The sequence below is a fragment of the Hydractinia symbiolongicarpus genome, chromosome 7, assembly GCF_029227915.1.
Source record: "Hydractinia symbiolongicarpus strain clone_291-10 chromosome 7, HSymV2.1, whole genome shotgun sequence".
NCBI classification, from domain to species: Eukaryota; Metazoa; Cnidaria; class Hydrozoa; order Anthoathecata; family Hydractiniidae; genus Hydractinia; species Hydractinia symbiolongicarpus.
The window spans coordinates 15401255-15417340 of NC_079881.1; the positions used below are offsets into that span (position 1 = coordinate 15401255).

Consider the following 16086-nt stretch of genomic DNA (forward strand, 5'->3'; position numbering starts at 1 on the left):
TTTATTTATTTATTTATTTATTTATTTATTTATTTATTTATTTATTTATTTATTTATTTATTTATTTATTTATTTATTTATTTATTTATTTATTTATTTATTTATTTATTTATTTATTTATTTATTTATTTATTTATTTATTTATTTATTTATTTATTTATTTATTTATTTATTTATTTATTTATTTATTTATTTATTTATTTATTTATTTATTTATTTATTTATTTATTTATTTATTTATTTATTTAATTATTTATTTATTTATTTATTTATTTATTTATTTATTTATTTATTTATTTATTTATTTATTTATTTATTTATTTATTTATTTATTTATTTATTTATTTATTTATTTATTTATTTATTTATTATTCTGTTTATACTATATTGAGAATTAGTAATTTAACATTTATTAAGTAAAATTCAAAATAATAAAGAAAATATAAAGCCGCATTTTCTTGTGTTTACAACATGCTTCCTCGTCGAAAGCGGCCATTTTGTGATTTTTTTTTCTGATTTAAACCAGTTAGACGTCATCTCTCGGATGACAAAAAAGTCCCTTTGAACATGATGCCGCAAAGCCCATTAATTGAGACTCGAATACCGAAGATGACTCCACTCTAAATTTTATTTCTCGAATAGCGTCCTAAGTCTTGAAGAGATTACGTAGACACTAAGGCTCTTATTTTCGGTTGAACAAAGTGAATAAGAAAATAAGAGTAAATTATTACAACCAATACAATAAGAATAATAGAAGAAGCGCTAGAAAGCATTCTTCTTTCGGAATTTCAAACAAGTAAAAAGCAACGATCTGCGTGGACTCATTAACAAAGTTGATACTCTTCCAAAACAAGTTTTGATACAAGATAAACAGACGTTTTGATCAACGCTAGCAGAAAGCCTGTGGCAATAATTAATCTTTGTTCACCGCGTCCGGTCCATATTTCAACATTGTCTAGTAGGTGTTTTAGCTTGCGCCCGACCTTAGTGTGTTTACTTACGTAATCGTAGCGAAAGGGAGTGTGTCATGCTAAAGCACATTATACTGCTTTTTAAACGCAGCATACATTGCTTCTGGGGAAACTTTCACCATAGTTCAACTGGGAAAATTGCTAAAGCTGAGAGAAGAAAGGGATCATAGTGTAGCGTAGCGTAGATATAAGGACTAAAGGTTGCTAAGCAATATGCTAATTTTGACCCTATTTTAAACTTAATATTATCAACCTTGGTTGCGTAAAAAAATTTTTTAGCCAACATTTATAAGACATTAAAAACATATTTTATACTTAGCTAGCCGCCAGCTGCTATCTAAGCTAGCTTTGGTATTGTTTCTTCGTTGAACATATAAATAACTAGATGCCGCAATTTAAAACTAGACTTGTAAAATATAAAAGTTAGCTAGCCAGCTTAATACACCTTTTTACTGACAGTGATACCATTTTTAAATTTATGACTGCGCAATGCAGTATGGGAAAATCAGGGTATCTTATGTAGTTTCGGCGAAGGTTACTTACTGTAAACATTGGTAAGAAACTGTCTAACAATGATGTATTCACAAGAAGAATTAAACAAGTGGAGTGTTGAAAACTTAAGGAGTTATTTGTTAGCTAGGGGGGTTCCTTCGAGGGGGGTACTTAAAGCTGATTTAATTAAGAAAGTGCTTGCAGCAGAATTGCTTAATCTCCCTGTACCTTCATCGTTGGAAAGAAAACAAGAAGACATTCAAAACCGACGTGTGTCTAAACTGTCGCATGTATCAAAATACCCTTTACAGAACAGATAACCACTGGATGACTGAATACGTGTACTATACTGATATCACAACCAAATGCCTTCTGGAGTGTGCACAGAAAAGTCTGTCTGTCAAAGCTTTAAATGAGGAAGAGAATTTAATGAATGCTGGGCATGTTAAAAATGTTGAGTTCAATAACATATCTCAATGTCTGCGTTATTGTTTTGTTCGTGGAGATGTTATACCACAAACACGGGTTAATGAAACTCGGGTTATAAAACCTGGGTGTGTATGAAATTGGTAACCATGAAGTTTTAACTGTTGAATGTGGTTGCATTGCTGGATACATTGAAAGCCGCAAACATGTTTTTGCACTGCTCCATTTTGTTGTACATCAGATTTCATTGGGTTTAAATAAAACATGTACGTCCAAAACTTAAGCTTGGAACAAAACAGTGGCTAAAGGTCGACAAAAAGTTCATCTTCCTGCAAAAATGTCGTCAATGTCTTTTAAAAGATCACATCCTGAGTATCCATCAGACCATGTTAAAGTACCACGAACTTCGTTTGATCCTCGTGCTGTGCATCAACGTACAGCTAATACTATTAATTGGGATCAATTAGCATCGGCTGTTTTATGTTTTCGAAAGAATGTTCACCTTGAAAATGACCATAGGTACAACTCTGTACCAGAAGATCTTTTAAATGTGGAGCCACTGACCATGGAAGACATCTGCAAACAATTATCATCGCCATCTGAATTCCTTGCTACACTTGCAGAAAACAGGACAGAGAATCATATTAACATTATTGAAGATGTGAGTAAAGGTCAAGCAAGTAATAAGCACTGGTTCGGTTACCGCCATGGTATGACCACAGCATCTGTTTCACGCAGTGCTATTTCCCTGTCAAAAAAACAAAAACCCATCACAATCATCTGTTGATAATTTGATTGCAAAAATTTTGGGTTATAACAAACCGATTCATGCGCTGGCTTTGTTTTGGGGAACTGAGCATGAGCAATATGCTCGTAAAAGATACATACCCTCAAAATGTACAGAATCTGGACTTAAGATCCATCAGGAGAAACATATACTTGGTGCTAGTGTAGATGGACTGGTGCAATGCTCCTGCTGTGAACCTGGCAATCTGGAAATTAAGTGTCTGTTTACTCATTGGGACAAAACATTTAAAGAGTATGTAAAACAGAAAGATGTTTGGAATTAAAATCTAGTGTATACAGTTTAAAGCTTTCACATCAATATTACATTTAAGTACTGTATCAAATGTTTGTTACTGGTTCTCCATACACAAATTTTGTTGTTTATCTACCAAAAGAGTCATGCACAGTGAGAGTTTTTAAAATTCAGAATTCATTAATGTTATTCCACTTTTGAAGGGTTTTTTCAATATGCATATCTTGCCAGAATTGTTCGAAAAAAAGAATACATGATATTGTTACATGCATATTTTAAAAGAAATAGTAAATGATGTTGCAAGAATGTCGCTAAGTAATGAAGTATCAGAGGAATTGAACCAATTGTTTCCCTATGAGCCCCTTAGCTAACAATATTCCTAATTAAACGGCTTTTTTTAAGGCCACACATTTGTAAAAAACATTGCTTTGGTATATGTATATGCTTATGTATATACGACGAAAAAATATCACCAACGTTATATAAGAGGAGAATAATCAAATTTGAAAGTAATTTGGAATATTGTCAAAACAACAAAGTATTGTCCACGATTTTCTCCAACGACAACTATCACACCTATATAAAATGGTTCTAAACTAAATTTTTAAAAGAAAAACATAAAATCGCGAAATTAAAATGACTGCAAAAGTTTCATGCAATAAGTAATAATAATTTAATAATTAATAATATGTATACATATGCTTGTAAAAAACATGATCAAAATTAACATTTTTCATAAATTTGTGATTTAAAAAGAGCCTTTTTGTTCATAATATGTCAAGAAGCCTTATGTCACTGCAATTTTTGGGGCAAGAACTACTTTACTAATAGGGGTTGCATATTAACAATAGTTGCAGCAATTGTCCAAATGTGATCACGCATATCGATCATTGATACTGGTAATATTGTTTTCCAAAAATCGGAATTCTTTCAACCGTCCATTAACCCTCTCAATGTGTATTCTTGCGCGTGCTACTCTTTTACCATGATAAACTTCTGATCTTGTAAATTTTTTTTTTTGGCGAACAAAAACAGGTAGAACACATGTTACTTGGTGGGGAAAAAACAGATCTTCGACATTGAAACCTTTATCAAACAGAACCATAAAACCAGGATGAAATTTTGAAGCAACATTTGTATCTTCAGTAATAAAACGATCTGTGCTAGATCCAGCATAGGCAGAGACGTAAGAGATTGACCCTGATTTTGTACAAGTTTTTTTACCGTGTTCCGGTTTTTATAGGTGCTGTATGTTTGGTATTGTGCTGCAACATTTTTTGAATGTTCAACATATTGTTAAGTGCAGTCACCAATTGGTTAAGAAGTTTAGGACATTGAAATTTTTTTAGAAACCTTTGAACAGAAACTGGAGGCAAGGAAAAAGGTTAATGAAAGCAACTATGAACTTTCTGGAACTTCACTTTACGTAAACAGTAAACGGTAAAAGCAATCAAAAATGTCCCACAAAATGTGCCACGAACCTCAAAAATGTTCAGTGGTTACGGAAAGTGTCTGCAAGTTTTTCTTTCGTTTTTCTTTTATTTTTGACAGTTCTCTGTATCCGACAATCTAAAAATAAAGTTTTGTTCGTTCCCAGCGGGAAACTTCACCTTTGTTGTTGCAGTTGTTTCACTCAAGTTTTTTTTATCTTTTATTTGTCTATGGGTTCAAGAATAAAGTAATTATTTATGATTTTTAGCATTTTTTATTAAAGTGTAACTTGTGTGAGTTTTTTGGACGAAGGAAAATGCAAACGCACTGTATGAAATCAAATGAACGCGTGAATACGAACATAAATAACTAACTGTCATGGTGCATATTGTGTATAACCAATGTCATAGGAAAAAAAGATAGTCTGGAGGCAACGACTACCGACATTGTTTACGCAATCTATCCTTAAGTTGTGTCGGACGACCCTCTTATACTGCACGGAATTTGATAATGGTGGCACAAATAGAAGAGAATTACTTGGCTGAAGATGATCTTGATAATTTATTTGAGTTAATTGATGGTGTTTTTTTGAAAGATAATGTGGATTTTAACACAGAATTAGATGTTGTTGTAACAAAATTTGAAAGCTGCAAGGTTGAGGTTTACCGTTACCAAAATTGCGATAAAGTGTGCAAATCACAACGTGGTCTAACTAGACATTGCAATGTTAAGCATGACTTGTCAGTTGTATGTTTTCAGAGGATAAATTTAAATATTCAACTGATACAGCTGTCGAACTTTGGAACAAAATAAAGCCCCCGATTGAAAGTTTTCATGGTGATGCTGAGGATTCTTATTCACTTTTTTAAGGCTTATTAGGAGATAATTTGAAGATGGGACTTTAAGCAACACTTTATTACCTGAAGTTGCTAATCACATTTTAATTCATCTCTCAAAAACCAATAAAGGTTACGTCGTCTCTTCCGGATACTGTTTTGGAGATTTCTGAAAATGAGCTGAAAAGTTTGCAATATATAGCTGGATTTTTTGTAAATAAGTTTTACACAAGATTCCGTTTCTCAAAGAAGTGCACCAATTACAAAAAGCAGGCTATTTTAATTTTACAGGCGTGCAAAGTTGACTGTGACAATTCGAAGACACTGATCAATATACGGGACAGAGGTGGATTGTGAAGATTGAATAAACAAATTCAAGATCTTTTTTAAACATTCGAAAAAATATTTCGATCAAAACTTCGAAATGTCACAAAAATAGTTTTCTAAGTCATCCTGGCAAAATTTTTCTGAAAGAATATATGGTACACCATGTTCTGAAAGGAATTTAACAAATTCTTTGATTGAATTGACTGCAATTTTTAGTCCTTCGTGTGTTATAAAAGACGTTTTATAGGAGGTGTGAAATTCATGATCACTAGGTAACATCCATCCAAATATTCTCAATAAAAACAAGAGAGATTGGTAAATGAATACTTTATAATTTGGAATGATGTGGCTAGATGAAGTACAAGTAACGATAACTAGTGTGTGTGTCTTAAATGTCAATATGCCAACAGCTACTCAATGACAGTTTCGAAATTCATTGACTGACGTCAAAGAAGTTTCTATATATAGTGATTGAATAAGGAGGCGGTGAAAGATCTTGGATAATATTGAAATCTTTCCGTTTTTGAATTGAAGTGTTGAAATTGAAGTGGTTTGACCAATACTTTTTTGTGGAAGATTGAGATGAGGTAGCTCTCATTCTTTCATGCATTTGCGAGTTGAATAAACCCAGATTTGTTCTGGAGAAAAATGACGTTCGTACATATGTAATTTAAATGTTGCGATGCGTTTTTTCAGCTGATCATCAATGACTCTATCCTTCGTAATGATTCTACATCCCCAATTTCTTGTTTACATCAGTATTCGGTAGTGGAACTTTAAAAATACTGAGCTTTTGTTTCTCCTTGATGTAGGGCAGCCAAATATAGCACAATTTTCGCCAGGCATAGTAAAAATTGCAACAAATAACTGAAATACCTAAGCAAGAAGTCCAAACAACAGCACAAACAATAAAACTGATCTTTATGAATAGTATCCTTTGTTATTACAAGCTCGTGAGCTTGTATTAAAACGCAAATGTGTCCTACAAGAATGGAAATTTTAGCCTCTCTGAGCACCGATACAAGAGCAGTCGCATGTTCGAATCTCATCTTGGTAACTATTTTTACTTTTTTTTTCTTTTTTCTTTTTAAAAAGATAAGTGTTCCAAAGCTTTATTTAGCTAACTGGTAAAGTAAAGGTGTTTCCATAAAAGTTTTCAAAAGTGAATGTAGGCAGAAATAAGGTCTTCCCAAATGCCTGAAAAGTAGTCTGCAAAAAATAAAATTTCCACAACAATACGTAAGAGAAAAACGAAGACGCTCCACTATATATAAATAATGACGAGAACGAAATTCTTTTCGCTACGCTAATGACACTCCAATATAGAGAAATATGATTTCGGAAACACTTCGAAAAAACATAATTTTTCTGATTCCGTTCTTGTTATTTGTCTCCGCGCCATAAGTGTACAGGATTCTTTTTACCGAAGTTTTCTGTTTGTGACAATTCTGGTAATATTTTTTAAGCTGCAGTTATTTCTTTTTCGAACAATTAAGATTTACTTGTATATTATTTTTTTTTTTGCTTTTTCTCACTGAGTGACTTTCTTATACCCCGTTGTTTTTTGTTTTTTTTGTTTGTTTTTTGTTGTTTTTTTGGGAGGGGGGAGTACTGAATTACTGAATTTCGCAGATTTTAGGTGGGGCTTGTGGTCTTTCTTCTTCCTGTCAGTCAGTTTACCCCAGACTGACCCATCGAAAATTGACTTTTTGAGGAATTTTCCGTTCAAGAAGATCTCACAAATCAATTTTGAAAAATAATTGCGTAGTGCGTAACAAATATTATTGCCTATTTGAATAGCAAAATATGTCGTGCCTAACTTCGTAAAAAAAACACAATTTGATAGACAGTTTTTTGTAAACTTTATTCGCGAGGTTGTTTGCGTATATCATACGTCTTGTTTTATATATATACAACGAGTTTCATACAACGAATTTTAACAAACAGAGTTTTTATTATTGAGTTTCATACAACGGATTTTAACGAACAGAGTTGACATTGAGTATCATACAACGAGTTTTAACGAACAGAGTTTTACATTGATTTTCATACAACGAATATTAACGAACGGAGTTTACATTGAGTTTCATACAACGAATTTTGACTAACACAGTTTTGCGTTGAGTTTTATACAACGAATTTTAACGAACAGAGTTTTACATTGAGTGTCATGCAACGAATTTTAACGAACAGAGTTTATATTGAGTTTCATGCAACGCCCCCAGTTTTATTATATTCTTTTTCTTGAATAAATTCATCAATTTAAGTAAATATTTAATACATTTTTGCAAATAGGGTCCCCATAGATATACATAATTGTAAGATTTATTCCTGTGCATCTGATTTCATACAATTATGTTGTTTTTATTATTTCAGCAGTGTACTATTCTTTCTTGGTGTACAACGCAGCACCAAGACCGAGTTAGTTATGTTTTAATACATCTAACAAAGTAACACTAAAACGTTTTTCAGAAATTTGAATTACTTAAAGTAAATTTGCTAGATTTATAAAGTTTTGACCACGAAACTGATCAATCACGGCTTCTTGCTGACTAAGGAAATAAATTATCATAATTATGCAATAATGTGAAAGCCAATCATATTCCAAATCCGGTTAATGATACCAGGGAATTTTTCGACGCCACCCGTCGTATCAAAAAGGCAAAAACCCTGGGGACGAGGGTGCACAATATCGACAGGTTCCAGCCTAAGTTTCTATTTAAAGCGAAGTTGTCGAAAAGCAATTCTTCTAAAAGAACGTTATTGTTTACAATATCTTTTTAAAATTTTTACTTTAGGTGAATAATTATTATTAACGCGTTATTATTTAAAAATTGGACAATAACAATACGAACTTTTAACCTTATTGATGCCGAGGTATAGGGAAAGAGTGTAGTGGTGGAGGGAGGGGGAGCCCTGCCATTTAACTTTCCTTATATTTAATTCTAAGTCATAAAAGTTGGTACGAGTGATTTCTGTGTTCACGACAATTAAAAAATACCACAAAGATAAATGGCAGCACAGTTTTTGCTGACGTAAGAGTTTTTGCTGAAAGTTTCCAGAGATCTATTGTTGGCATATGTTTAGCAATATGTGCCTTAAACCTTTCATATTGCATATTATTGTATTAATTTGAGTGATATTTTACCTATTTAGGCATAGTCCCTTAACTTATTAAGGCGCCAATTGATACGCCATTGCAATTAGATATAGTTTTTATTTTGTGCATTTTAATTACCCTTTTTTTACTTTTTTGGTTATAACAGTTTATAGCGGTTATAACAAGGGTAGTAATCTGTTTGAACTATTTAGTATAAATATATCAAGAAATTCAAAAACTATATGATAGACAGTTTGAATGTGGGCGTGGCAGAGTTTTTTTATTCCCAATTGATAAAAACTCAGCCACAGAAAGTCAACCGCCCTGATGTTAATAACAAAAGCATGCCAGTCAGGGGAATTTTGAACAACCCAACTCCATTTTCATCCTTCCTCCCCAGCCCCTAGGCATAAATACGGGTAAATAATTCTGACTTTAAAATACATGTCAAAATAAAATAAAAACACATACCAGTGAAACTCCTTGCCATGTCGAATCAAAACATTGAAAATACCTTCGAGAATGAGCAAACCCAGGCAGACAGTCAAATACCAATATTCGTTATTATGTTCTTGTTTTGATACCAGCGAGACACATAGCACACCATGCCCCAGAAAAAGGAATCTTGGCACTAAAGCTCTCACAAAAAGGCTACAGGTAGCGCGATTTTTTCTTGCAGCCATCGTAGCTGCGGATCGTTTCTCCACTTTTTATTCTTGAAGTTCTAAATGCGAAAAGAAATGAAGACGAGGAAATAGTGATAAATTTGTTAGTGTAAACGTCAATGATCTCCATTGACGTTTATACTAACGCCATTAATTACAAATATGTAAGTCAACTCATCCTCTTTATCATTAAACATGAATAGAATAAACAAGAATAGAATTAGTGCATTACTTGCATAGTCACGGTTATACAACTTGCGTAACTGAAATGGTAGATGTATTGTACTATATTTGCAAGAGCGAACATTACGTTAGCACTAATGAAATCCTTGATGCAAATTAAATAAACATATTCACAGCTAAATGGATAATTTGGGTAAACCAGTAAATATTGTAAAAAGTGGATATGCCGCCATAACAACGAGTTCATTTGCGTATATGTCAATATTGCATATCGTCAACTTTTGGTCTTATCAAAAGACCTTAGGAAAAAATTCCACTTCAGAAATTTTTAACGAAACACCTATTTTTGGTCGTTTGTGAGCAAGCTCCTTCAATGTTTGTAGACAACCCAAGATGGAGATATCCGTTTTTTATGGGGATCCTCTCATATGGCAAGGGTTCTGGGATCAATTTCAGGTATCCGTCTACGATAATGAGCTAACAATTGATATTAATAGGTTCAATTACCTGAGTAAATATCTGTCTGATGAAGCCCTTGGCTCTGTAATTTAACTAATTACAAGGAAGCTCTTAATATTTTAAAGTAAAGATATGGTAATCAGCAAGTGCTCATTTCTGCCCATATGGAATCATTATTAAAGATAAGTAAAATTAGGAGCAAAGATAACATTAAGGGGTTAAGGAATCTATAAAATCATAGATTAGATCGTTAAAGTTAGAAACAAAGGTTATAGATGTCTTTTAATTCCTTTGCTTAAGGATAAACTGCCTGATGATTTGATTTTTTAACATCTTGAAAGTTTGAAAGTGCTTGAACGATGAGCTCAGAGCCCAAGAAAATTGTGCTTCCAACTTTGAGCGTAACCCTAATTCCAAATTAAAGGGAAATGATACTTTCACAACATCAGGACTGTTTGTACAAACATCTAAGAATATGTGTGTCGATTGTAAAAAACAACATCCTTCGTCAAGATGTAAAACTGTTACGAATATAGCTTCCAGAAATGGAATTCTTCGTAAGGAGGGTCAATGTTTTCTATGTTTAGAAGAAGGCAACAGTGTTAGGAATTGTAAATCTAAGTATATATCAGGAAATGTACCACAGGAAAGTTAATGACGTATCTCTTGCCTCCAATGAAAACGGCAGTATATTAATGCAAACAGCAAGGCTCGTATTTTTAACACAAATTCTGACAATGTTTGTCTATTAAGAATGTTGTTTAATACGGGGAGTCAAAGTAGTTATATTTCTATGAACGTAAGAAAAAGACTTAAATTGAAAAAGTTAGGACTGAAAGGGTAGTAATAAAGATATTTGGGGAGAGTAAAAACAGCAAATTGAGTAATTTGGATGTTGTTCAATTTAAGATCAGGTATGTTGGAATCGATGATGTTTTTACCTATGTTGGGGCTCTCTGTGTCCTTCACATTTGTTCCACTCTAAAAGGCCAACAGATCAACAAAGCAGGCAAGCTTGAAGAATTCAGACAACTAACATTTGCTGATGATAACTCAACTTAGGAAGCGCTACCAGTAGGCATTGACCATTACTTCAACGTTTTCAGTGGAAAAAGAATACTAAGCGCAACAGGAACAGTGGCTTGTGAATCTACGTTAGGTTGAGTTTTAAGTGATTCTATTTGTAAACAGTCTTCTGATGAAATGAACTGTGTAGAAGTTCTCAATATGCGTTGCTCCGTGGAAGAGCCTGTGGAAAATATTGATATTTTAAGACAAGATTGAGATAAGTTTTGGAACATTGGGGACATTGGTTTGTAAATAAATTTCAAAATGAATTCTATTATGATGGGAATAGGTATGTCACGAAGCTACTGTTTAAAGTTGATCATAACTGCCTTCCTGATAACTTTGATGTTTGTAAAAAGCGTTTAAAAAAGCAAGAAATTCTCGATGATTACAACCAAATTTTCTGTGACTACGAAATGGGAAGGTGTAGTTAAACGTGTTCTGCTAAATGAGTTGTGTAGGGAAAACGGTCACGTTCACTACATACCTCACAGACCAGTCATCAGGAAAGATAAGGATACAACAAATATCAGTGCAGTGTTTAATGCCTCCTGTTATGCCAAAGGATTGTCTTTCAATGATTGTCCGTACTCTGGTCCTAACCTTCCTTTGAAAAATTTTGACGTTTTGATTCGATTCCACCACAATCGAGTTGGCATTTAAGCTGACATTAACCAAGCTTTTTGGCAAGTTGGTAAATCTGATAATAAAAGTTTTTTTTACATTTTCTTGGGTTAGATTTGACTGCGGGTTATGATTCCATTGTTGTTTTTCGTTTTTTAAGAGCTGGTTTTAAAGCTACCAGCAGTCCTTTTTGTTAAATGCTACCATTAGACATCATTTGAGCAAATATTTAGTAACTGTTTTGAAAGAGTTGATCGAAAAAATGTTAGACATCTTTATGTAGATGACTTAGTTTCAGGCAAAGCACGGTCTTTTAAGTACAGCAACCTCGGTTTTTCATCTTCTAGGTATTATTCTGCTGAAACAGCAAGAATTAAAACTACTTTTCAATTCCTCTTAGTAGTGATAAGTTAAGTTGGGATGATAACATACCACAAAATATTTTAGCTTTTTAGGGAAAATTTTGTGGAGGAATTAAAAGCATTAAATGAAGCAAGAGTTCCAAGATTCATTTTTACTGGTTGTATTAGTGATTTAATAGAGACTCATGGTTTTTCAGACAGTTCTAAGGAAGTTTATTGCGCTGTGTTGTATATGAGGGTTGTGTCAGGAAGCAATGTGAATTTAAGTTTTATAGTATCTAAGACTGGCTTCTTTGAGGCGAATTTCAATTCCAAGATTAGAATTAATGGGATGTTTGCTTTTCTCCACATTGGTACGTGAAAGATGGATGGAAAGGTAGAATTCATGTGAATAAGGTTTTTTGTTAGAGTGATTCACAGGTGAGTTTAGTGTGGATAAAGGAAAAAGAACAAAGGTGGAAACATCTTTAAAATTGTTTTCTTCGCCATAGTAGGATTATTATATAAAAAAAGAACATATAAAATTTACAATGATTTAATGCGACGTCTATAAACGAACTCCGTCAATCCAATCTTTATCGAAAATTAAAGACTGACGATAAACGAAAACTAGTGGAAGAAGACGTCGTTTTGATTAAAGATGATTCATACTTACCAAGAGGAAGATGGAAAATTGGCAAAATTATCAAATTTATCCAGGGAAATGATGGAGCCATTCGAGACGCTAATGTCAAAGCGGAAACGATTTACCACTGTAGTTTGACTATTTTAAAGAAGAATTCACTTCAAAATTGCCCAACAACATTGTTGCTGAACCCGAACCGACGGTACAATCAACAAACAATGAAAAGCATGACAGCAGGCACAATACAGGAAGGAGAAGTACAAGAAACGTTCCATATATATGGTTATTGACTGAAATTTGTTTTTCCAAATGGGTTATAATACAATGAAGTAACCAGGGATCATTATGAAGTTCATCACCACAAGTGCGTAGATTCACACATTTTGAACTTGTCAAAGTTCACTTGTTAATTTTTAAAGTTAAGACCGGGCTAGCACTTAGTATTTAGATCCTCCACCTGAGAAAATATTATCTCAATATACTTGATGAAATTATTTTTGGTAGGGAAATTCAGTGTAAATTTTATTTTTTTTAAATATCTTATACAACATTGCAAATTGTGTCGATTTTAAATGAAGTTATTTTATCTTATCCTAATTAAATTCAGCCTGACTCCCCTTGTCAATTCAGCAGCATTCTCCTAAAAAAATTGAGCATCTTTCTCATAGTAAAATTGAACATCATTACCCTGGTAAAATTAAGCATAATTCTCATAGTAAAATCGAGCATCATCCTCATAGTAAAATTAAGCATCTTTCTCATAGTAAAATTAAGCATCATCCTCATAGTAAAATTAAGCATCTCTCTCATAGTAAAATTAAGCGCCTCTCTCCTAGTATAAATGAGCATCTTTCTCAAAGTAAAATTAAGCATCTCTGTCATAGTAAAATTGATCATCATCCTCATAGTAAAATTAAGCATCATCCTCATAGTAAAATTAAGCATCTCTCTCATAGTAAAATTAAGCGCCTCTCTCCTAGTATAAATGAGCATCTTTCTCATAGTAAAATTAAGCATCTCTGTCATAGTAAAATTGATCATCATCCTCATAGTAAAATTAAGCATCTCTCTCATAGTAAAATTAAGCATCTCTCTCATAGTAAAAGTGAGCATCTCTCTTATAGTAAAATTAAACGTCATCCTCATAGTAAAATTAAACATCTCCCTCATGATAAATTGAGCATCACTCTCCGGGTAATATTGAACATCGCTCTGTTAGTAAAATTGAGCGTCACTCTTCTATTAAAACTTAATTCTCTTAAGATTCAGCGTAAACACCACTCTGCTAGTAAAGCTCAGTAAAAAACATAATCAAGTACATGTTTGAAACTAAATATAATCGTTTTGAACTAACCTAACTACGTCCTAATGCAACTGCGGCTTCATACTAATTCACAAGAAGAAGAAAAATCTACCATTTTAGAAGTTCGACTATGTCTTCAACCATCCCACACTCTTTATCTTTCTGTCACAGTCTAAGTGAAATATTAAACCCACTTCACTGAACTTCGTACAATACTCCACCGCAGATGATTTGTGGTTTTTTATTGTATTGACTTTGCTGGTTTACATAGCTTTTATTTTTGTAAACATCATAACGCTAAATTAAATTTCACAGAACCTTTTAAAAGTCTTCGACGGCGAATTTTTATTCCGTAAAAAATGTAAAACATTTCAACATCGAAAAATCCCACATTTAATTCCTAGAAAAGCCTGCCGATTATAGTTTCTTTCCATAAAAGAATAAACGATTAAATAGCACAGCTTTTACTTTAAATTTTTGCAAAAAAATATCTTTTTCTTTTCTGCGAAATATCATTCTTGATCATCCTGCGAAATGGATTAAACTTAGCCAACTGCGGAAATTAATTCCGCGAGAATTCAAAAATTTAGTATTTGTTGGTATCGCGAATTATTCTTCGAGCAAAAATTGCTGCCAAATATAAAAATAACATATTAAAAAATGATACTCTGCAATGGAGTGCCATATATAAAAGTATAATAACACTTGTTTTCGTCTGTTGACAAGGTAACGTCAAACAAACTAAAATTTTATTTGATTCTTGTTGACCTTTCGTATAAGACTTCAATCATCCTTCCTAAGTGGCAAATGGATGTAAAAAAAATTTATTAAAGGGCATCTGTTATATTTCTAAAAGTGCTGTTGCAATCTCACGAAAGCGATAATTAAAGATGGTAGAAAAGTTAGTTCTTGACTCATCATCTCCTGCTCCGCCTTTAATTTGGAGCTCTTTAAAAAAACAGGATGGAAATCAGAAAGATATACCTGCACCAAAGACTAAAATCCAATATTTTACTTTATTTTTATCAGCTGAAAGACATAACCATCTTTCTTTAGATTTATCTTATATAGTTAAAAATATATTGAAGTGTGTATTAGTTGCACATACTGTTATAAACGACGACTGATATCTCAATTTTTTGTCTTCTTAACTAACAAATCTATACAGAACGTGATATATAAACAAATATGTGGTGTCTTGCTCTTTTAGTTTTCGTCACTCCTCAAAACAACAGGTATATCACAAGGTAGTTGTCTACGCTGTGAGCAAAATGAAAGTTACACAGCAACTTTGCTGGCAGATCAAACAAATAAAATTATGACAAAGGGTACTTTTTTAGCATCATCTGATCAAAATGCTGTGACGTATATATAAACAAAGAAAATTCTGCTCTTCGTGATTTAAGATTGAGACATTTTTCAAGAAACACACAAAAAAACAGGGAAATATAAAAACTCAATTGGCTCACCCTGATTGTCTCTTTATTAAGAATCAACGGACAGTTCAGCATTTGGTGATAATAACGTTTTAATGAAAATTATGAGACAGATAATTTTGATAATGCTACTCTACAGTAACAGAAAACTGATTCCGTTGCATTTATGCAAAACTGTGAATGCTACTTCAGGAATTTACCGAAATTAAACACCAATCTTATCATCATACAACAAGATTCACTGCGTTTTAGGGCCGTATTATTACGTCAAAATTTTGATCTTTCTCTTAGAAAAAGTAGTTATAGGTATGGGGGTTCTAGCACAGTTTTAGTACGAAAACTTTGCTAGAACGCCCCATTATTACACGTTTTCTAATATTTTCCATTTTTTTTCCAAATACACTGTTATTCATAAGTTTGAAGAAATCCTTTCCAAATTCGTTTTTACAAAATGTTCGTTTATTTGTATTGAAATCAATATATTTTTTCAACCATGGGGATTGATCAAATTCTAATATTTTATCTACTTTTTTAACTTTTAATCCTAATGATATATATAATTGTAAGTTTCTGTAATGCACTACGTATTTCTCCTGTTTGTCCAATGTTGGGATTAATTTTTTGACATCACCGATTGATATATTATACTTTTTCTGGATTTTTTTTTACAATAGTTTGATAGCATATTCTTGGTAACATTCATTCTTTCTGGTGCTAGTGGATAATCATTCATGTAGTT

General features: G+C 32.6%; 1 protein-coding gene across 1 annotated transcript in view; it reads right to left on the reverse strand.

Moving 5' to 3' along the window:
- Positions 1 to 14094, reverse strand: part of LOC130648417 (uncharacterized) — a 32594-nt gene extending 18500 nt beyond the window's left edge. Inside the window, exons 1-2 of the mRNA XM_057454468.1 lie at positions 13963 to 14094; positions 9094 to 9346 (exon numbers count right to left, since the gene is read on the reverse strand). Coding sequence (XP_057310451.1) covers positions 9094 to 9305 — 212 coding nt within the window. The 5' untranslated portion in view covers positions 9306 to 9346; positions 13963 to 14094. The remainder of the gene's footprint in view (positions 1 to 9093; positions 9347 to 13962) is intronic.
- Between the last annotated feature and the right edge of the window lie 1992 nt (positions 14095 to 16086).